Genomic DNA, 8,252 nt, shown 5'->3' with positions numbered 1-8,252 from the left:
ACTCTCTCTCTCTCTCTCTCTCTCTCTCTCTCTCTCTCTCTCTCTCTCTGCCTATCTGTCAGTCAATTATCTACCTTTTATATCTTTCTTTAGTGCTTAGTTTCTTTTTTTCTTCTTTCTTTCTTTCTTACTTTCAGAGTAATAACATACAATTACTCTTGTAAACGAGATGAGGTTTGATTAGTACTAGAACCAAGGTTACTTTTTTTAAAAAGAGAAGACTATTTCCGGCTCTACAGCAACTTACCTAAGTTCCAATTGATTTTGGCTATATTCATGGAGGAGAGATTTATTGATCTGATTCGGTACAACGATGGTCAGATACAAGGCTAGTAAGAACAACTCAGTTGCCACTTAAAACAATCGTTACTTACTTTACTTTTAGTTTGTCGGTCCTTATGTACCGCAAGGTGTCGAGGCGAGGTGCAATCGTCGGACGTGGGCCAAGTGTGTTGCTTCGTCGTGTTGTTCCTTTGAAGGTTCTTATTGACTCCTAAGATCCATATAAGCTATCCTTTTGCTTTGAGTCCATTCAATCTCATGCTGTAAGCATTTGAGGTTGGCTGATATGGCCCCATTTTCATAAGGTGTCCAAACCATTTAAACCTATTCTAACCCCTATTGATTTTTCCACAGCGTCTGTAAGAGTCGACCTTCTCAACAACGGCCATGAGCCCCGACAGGGGAGACTCCTCCCCTCTGGGTTCGACCCACGACCCAATGGAACATAATGGACACACGAAGGAAACAATCGTACATCAGTCCCGAGCTGAAACCCTGCGCAGTTCCATCGTGGAGATGGCTGGACGCGCCCCTCCTGGCACGGGACTGAGGTACTGAAGTATGCTTGTGCACGTTGAATAGTTCTCTAAATTCTACTACTACGTAACAGTTTGCTCTAAGAAATTCCATGTCTCATGAAAATCAATTTGAAAGTTGAAGAGGCGAATCTCTCTTGCTACTTTTACTGCAAGGACATTGACAAATATATTCTTATGAGACGTGCCAGTTCTTTAAAGACAATTATGATTTTTTAGTTAATGTAAAACGTGATTTCTCGAAAACACAGTCACACCCTGATATAGGCTGCCGTGCTTTCACTTGATTGCAACCAGTGTGGGTCCCACAATTTCGTCTTTTTGGAGCTCAAACTCATAAATACTGCTGATGGTAAATTTAGTATTTTAGCTACAGAGGAAAGTCAATAATGTTTATATCAAATCTTTCTCTTAATTAAATATTTTGTTCCTGTTCTCATCTATTCAAAGAGCACCATAAATGTGTCTATAACTTCAAAAACGTTTAAACCGAATTCAATCTATTCTCCACTTCAGGCATGAGTTGGCAACACGGACTTCCAAGTATGCTCAACACCAGTCGCCGGTTCGTCTCGGTCAACCAGTGGCTACAGCGGGTACCACACAAAACACATCCCAGAATGTCACAGTACTGGTTCATACAAAGGAACGCATCGACGTCGACACCATTCCAACAAGCACCCGACGAGACACAACTCGGCAACAACAGCAACAAATATCCTCAAGTCCCCATCGGCCGCAGCCACCCACAGCCTCGCCTCCCAGCCCAAAAGACAGGGCCTCGGCTTGGCTCCTGCGCAGATTTCGTCGACGTCACTTGAAGATGGAAAAGCCTGTCCACGTTACTCCCGCAAAGGCTAGGGAGAATCAGGAGGGACAAGAGTGTCGGGAACCAGTCAAAAAGTCTCCTATTTCGGCCCAAAGCAGTAAACGAGTAGCGTTAACCCGACCAAAGAGTGTAAAGTTTCAAGCTGACGGAGATTCCTCCCCTTGTACATCCTCTCTCTTCCCTTCCACGGGTTCTTCAGGGGCCAACAGAGTTAATCAATATGACGGAAACGACAAAGAAGAGAACCAAACGAACCAACAGAACACCGGCATCATGAACTTCATGAAAAAGGTCAGGCATACAGGAGTTGAAGCTACAGACAACAAAGATGTTAACAATAATATCGGCAAATCCGAAAACGTCCGAGTAGCTGAGGAAATCTACGAAGTGAGGGGTAATGCTATCCCAACGCCTCCTCCACGCCAAAGTTCGGCTCGTAGAGTTGGCCTATTCTCCGCGTCTCTGGAAGCCTTCAAGAGACGGCTCAGAGTGTCGTCTTCCAAATACTCCCAGCGCGTGTACGGCCAGGAGATGGAAGGAGTGGACAGCTACATAATCACAACAGAGGACACCTCTCTTAAAGATGCCCGTAGCCCCCACCAGAAAATGACGGGAAACTTTGGACATTCTTCAAGAGCTCAGCAAAAGACTGACGACAAGCAACGAGCGGCTACCCCATTCAAGCCCAGGCTGATCTCCAACGGTCAAAATGCTTTCAACTCCACCCTGAAGCTTCAAGAATCGACAAGACAACTCGACCCTAATTCAACTCTTCAGTCCTTGAGTAACTTTACATCATACCCGTCAATTCAACTAAGACCGTATATGAAAACTCGTCAAGAACCGGCCACGACTCCTCAGGAGGAACTTCACCTCAACCTCAAACAGGAACAACCCGAGGACGAAAAGCAGAAAGGAAATGATCAAAACTCTCCATCAAAACCACCAAACTCACCTACTGCTCCAACTAAATTTTCATACAAGTTGCCGGAAGATACCAGTACTAAAGAGGTTTCGTTTAATGAGGAAGAAGAAGTGAAACAACCTCTCCCGAATGTCAAAACATACGTTGTTGAAAGCGACAGCTCGTCTGCTTTGAAATCAAAACTAACTCAACCAGTCCCGCTGACCATTCACAATCTAAGACTACACGATTCGCTTAACTCCATTTACGAAAGAAGAATGCGACGGATGGAACGCTGCAATCGAAACAAATTCACCAAAGGGGTACCCACTTTCAGCAATGACAGCAGTGACGGGTCGCCGAGCGAGCGCATGTTACAGTGGCTGGCCGAGGTCTCAGAGCTGACCGTTATACAGGCCCCACCTGCGGCTGTGGCCGTTCAGATCACTGTTGAGAGTCTGGCACTTGACTTGCCCACTACTGGGGCGGCTGTCCATGGTCGTCATGGCTTTACCGAGCCAATTTTTGTGTAAAATCAAAATGCACTTTATAATACATACGGTACATGTATTTATTTTGGAAAGTCTCTCATTTGAAACTCTCCCTCTCTCTCTCTCTCTCTCTCTCTCTCTCTCTCTCTCTCTCTCTCTCTCTCTCTCTCTCTCTCTCTCTCTCTCTCTCTCTGTCTCTCTCTCTCTCTTTTCTCTCTCTCTCTCTCTCTCACTCACCCTCTCTCTCTCTGCCTCTCTCTCCCCCTCTCTCTTTTTCTTTCTCCCTCTGTTTATCTCTCTAAATAAATATTATCTATCTATTTATCTATCTACGACTGTCACTTTATGTATCCATCTAGCTAGCTAGCTCTCTATAGCTTTCCCTCCAACTTCCTCATACATAATAATATTCGCACACATACACACAGACAAAAAACACATAATGACACTCACATACTCACACATGCACACATGCATTACACAATCGGGCCCGTACATTGAACAATATCCAATACTATACCTTAAATCACCCTTTATTCTATTGTGTTCTCATATATATATATGCCTTGTACCCATTTGCTTCATAGATTATGTAGCCAGGTTGTAATGCCATTCTTTCTGTACTATAAAAGTCTGGCCTTTGACAGGGAATCCAAACTCTTCGATATATCTGTTCATGTGTATGTCTTTGTAATTGTTATTTAAAGCCATGTTGACATAAAGTTCTTCACGTGTAGCGTTACACACATTTGTAATATCATAATTTTTTTTAAAAACATGCCATTACTTTACATTGTTTGTCTCTCTGTGCTTTAGATAATTCCCTGTCAAAATTCTCAAACATTTTGCATAATTCGTAATGATGATCTTACTTTTGCATTATTATTACATTCATCGTTATCACGTTCTGGACTGTCATCAGTTATTACACAGTGTTTCTGCCACTCATCACCATTTCACGAAAATCTCTCATCTCTCATTAAGAAATACTCATTGTAAAATCATTCGAAAAACAAATATATCTATGCATTATGTTTTATGAGAAATTTCGCCAAATAAGCTGTCCATATGTCATAATGTTCATTTTCATCTTCACGCATTATAATATGCTTCACATTACAAAACACCGTTTACTCCTGGCTTTAATTAATCCTTCGAGTGAAACTTTGTAGTATATTTTTATATAATCAGTGATACTGTTTGACAAACTCATAACGCGTGGATTTTGTTCTGTTTGATCTATTTTTGTACAAAACATTCAGCAACGATTACATTTTGTATGACGGCTTTTATAGCTTTGTGATTTCCCCAACACCAACATTCCGTCCATCAATGTTAAATAATGGATTATTGAAATGTCTTTCGTATGTCTTCATTTCTCGAGAGTCATTGATCTATGCCACTTTTTTTTCTGTTTTACGGTATTTATAGTCTGGAAACAAAAGCAAACTGCATTCCTATCACGACGCGTTTAGTCTGTGCAGACTTATGCCCCTCTTACACCCTACCTCTCCCCGTCTCTCTCCCTCTCTCCCTCTCTCTCTCTCTCTCTCTCTCTCTCTCTCTCTCTCTCTCTCTCTCTCTCTGTCACGCTCTCTTTCTCTCTCTCCCTGTTTCATCTTTTTATATATCTTCTTCAAACGATATTTATTGTTAGACCGGTATGGACGTTTCAAGAGCATTAGATCAAGTAAGACCATCTTCTTTATACGCAAAACCTTTTTCGTCCCATTTGTCTACATGGCTCTTCATATTATCATATTATATGAATTCTCAGCAAAGATTCGACTTTCATTTAGATCTAGTGATTAGTTGCAACTTAGGATGATTCTTGCAGTGTACATTTTCGCTTCGAATTCACAACAAGAGGAATGTTCTCTTCGATACACCGTTTCTTTCTTTACACACTTTTTCGTTGATGCTGAGACCCAGATCTCTCTTCGCTCTTCTCTAATTTCATATTTCGATATGTGTCCCTTTTTATCACGCACGGGAACAAACTGTAATACTTTGCATTGATTTTAGTGGAATTTTTCGCAATACTGTTTATCAAAACTATTAAGGTTTGATAAACGTTGAGATCATGGTCGACATCGGCTTCGATTGCATCCCAGAATAGCTCAGTTATGAGTAACTATTCTTTCGCATTTTTAAAAATTTCATTCAGATGAGTTTCGTTTTTTCCGGAAAATATAGATTTCTTTCTCACTTTCGTTTCGTCTTCATGAAACTTGACTTTAGTTTATTGAAGTCTCTTTCTTATTAAATGAATAATATTTCACAGCATGATTTTGTGGTTACTTCAAGTAACGTAGATTTATACTTTCGTTGTTTTGCTGGAGAGCAAGATACTGTCCCAAAGTTGTACAATTGTCAGGCTTTGCATTTTTTCGCATGTATCTTGTCAGTTTACTATTGCATTGACTATGAAGATAGTAGGCACTTCTCACAGAAAGATCCGTATTGTAGCGTCAACTGATCCACTATCATGCACCCCTCTACAGACGGGCCTGCTTCTCTGTCTCACACTACTAGCACGTTTGTTTCTTTATTTCGTGTGTGATTCGTTGCAATGAATATTGATTTCGGGTATTTTGCATATTATGAAGCAGGTCCACTCTGTTTTACTCCCATTAAAAAAGCACGTTATGCATTTTTGGATATTGCACTATAAACCTCATGCACAGATAACAAATTTCGATTGGTTTATTGTGTTTTCGCACTTTTTGTTTTCCAAACATGCAAAGTTCTCATAGTTAAAACCTGTACCGTTGTGGATGGCATTGTTCCCTTATTAACTTTCAGATCAACGTTTCGAGGGTTATGCCAGTTCCAACAAGGTTTAAACTTTTTGAGTACATGACGTGTTTGTACACACGCGCTCTCGCTGATGCACATTCTTTCCTTTCTTCATTTTCCCCTCCACTATCATGGAGTTACGAAGAAAGGTTTGCACTTTTCACAAAGTTTGACGAGCAGCTCTAGAGCACATGAACACCGTTCGTGTTACCCGGGAAATATCCCCAACTTTATTCTGAGATAGAAATGCACTCCTTGTTTTCGTAACCACACTCCTTGGTTTTTCTTCACGTTTTCGTTTCACGGTCACAATGCACGCATGCACTTATTGTTCTTACTTTCGTTTCATTTTTGTCCATTTCGCTCTGCATGCACTCTGTGCTGGTTAGACCGTGAAGATTCTCTTGAAATAACTAATCAATTTGGTTATTTTCTGTATTTCCTTATTTTCGGTTTGTGAAGAAGCACTGGTAATGCTGTAGTTGGACATTATTATTGTTACTTGTATTATTACCTTCAAGGAGGGCGTAGCTCAATCTCTCATGTACTTTAGACTTCGGCCATTAGAACACACGCCTTGAGTCTTCTGTACATTCTAACTTACTTTTGAAAAAGGATAGCAATTCTTTGGACCTGTTATTTGTTAACACGATTGGTTCTTCATTCACTTCGAAGTCAAATAAACGGTTTCGATGTTAACTACATTGAGACATTCTCGGGCTTTCAGCAACCGAGTGTCTTCGCTATTTCGTATTTGTTCCCATTATAATTCGATATAAAAAGGGAACTGTAAAAGACTGTGCGTTATATGAACTCTGTGTTGTTAACACCATGTTTTATATGAGTATGAAGATCATATTGCTTTTGCCTTGGTCTGTCTCGAGTAGCTAAATATGAACCGTTGATTCACTCGATACGCTTTCTGATTTCCATTCAGTTTTGTGTCTGTTGGTAGTGGTGATTAACGTTCGAAGAAAACATTCAATACCTGAGATCGATGAAAGGATTTCTCTACCTATTCACATATTCAAATCGTCGACACGTGTTTATTTTCAACCTTAGCATTATTTTCAAACCAGGATGTTGCCAAAGTGTTTTATATGATTTGGTTGTACGCGAAATCCTTTTTTTAAAACATACTTAACAATTGAATACAAGCTGAGTTGTTCTATAAAAATGTCTACAAAAGCATTATTGATCTTCATTTGCCAAAGTATAATATTATTGTCTTAGGAGAAGGAGGGCTTATGAGAGGGACAGGAATAATGATCACATAGAAAGGACAGACAAACAGATTTTTCAACAAATTAAATGAAACAACCTGACAAAGAGAGTGGATATCCACCGATAAATACTGATAGGGGGCTGGGAACGGGGGACGTTGGAGGGGTTTTGACTTTCAATCAATGTTTTTATTAAGTGGTTCCTACTCCTTCAGACAACTTTTGAGTTTGGGTTAATCTGATGCGCTGTTAACGGATTATTTTTTTTTACTTGCAGTCTCATTGGTGTAATAATTTGATCACCTCGAATTGGTTATTTTTATATTTGTTTCAAAAGGGCATATTATTATCATCTTTATTTCATATTATACTTATCTGTGTTCGTTTCTTGCCTGTCTTTTTGTGGTGACATCATTTGTTCCCGCATATTCTGTTATCCGGAGCGTGACCCGTATTTATGAACATTGGAGTGAAAAAAAATATTTGTGATGTTTTGTGTTAATTTTCTCTCATTGACAAGTAACATTCTTTGATAATAATTTGCTGCATTGACGTCTTCGTTTAGTTACAGTCCACCTACAACCATTATTGTGTGCCATGATAGCGTATTTAGGCTATTCCATGTACTCTAATGATTTTTTAAAGTGTATCATGATTTTATAAAAAATATATTATATTTATCTTCCAATAAGTGCAGTTTTTGAGTCAATTTGTCTGTTAACCAATGCCAGTTTGTTTACCAAAATGACAAACTTTCGAAAACGACAACAGCGGTCATGCTGCTACTCACTGGTGGCATCAAGTGCTCTGGCCGGTTTATCTAATGAATTACAGCACCTTGACGACAGTTTTCATTCCACACGTAGTGCCTATATTTAACTACAGTTAAAACTGTCGAAGGGGAAAAAAGAATGCTACAGAGAAGAAACTGTACGTGTGAGGGAGTAGCTTGTAAGAAATTCTTTGCCAGCACACTGTGCTGTGATGAAGGATAAAAATGATTCTGGCTCCTGGTGGATTTGAAAAATACTGGAGGACTCTGTGAGAAATGAAAAGCCAGTGAGAAAAAAATCGATACATATCAGAGAGTGGGGAGAGGACAAAAGCATGTAGAAAGAAATGCCAAAACTGTAATATAATTCGTAAAGTACAAGGCAAATACGGGTCTTTTTTTCTGAAAATGGCTGG

At 39.8% G+C, this 8,252-nt stretch overlaps 1 protein-coding gene across 1 annotated transcript in view; it reads left to right on the top strand.

Moving 5' to 3' along the window:
• The window catches only part of LOC101849191, a 4,926-nt gene extending 1,751 nt beyond the window's left edge, over positions 1-3,175 (top strand). Inside the window, exons 2-3 of the mRNA XM_005094282.3 lie at positions 637-833; positions 1,335-3,175. Of these exons, the coding sequence (XP_005094339.1) occupies positions 670-833; positions 1,335-3,084 (1,914 nt within the window). The 5' untranslated portion in view covers positions 637-669 and the 3' untranslated portion in view covers positions 3,085-3,175. The remainder of the gene's footprint in view (positions 1-636; positions 834-1,334) is intronic.
• The last annotated feature ends 5,077 nt before the right edge of the window (positions 3,176-8,252 follow it).

Source organism: Aplysia californica, unplaced genomic scaffold (assembly GCF_000002075.1).
Source record: "Aplysia californica isolate F4 #8 unplaced genomic scaffold, AplCal3.0 scaffold00079, whole genome shotgun sequence".
NCBI classification, from domain to species: Eukaryota; Metazoa; Mollusca; class Gastropoda; order Aplysiida; family Aplysiidae; genus Aplysia; species Aplysia californica.
The sequence above is the reverse complement of the archived record's forward strand: the minus strand, read 5'-3'. Positions and strand labels throughout refer to the sequence as shown.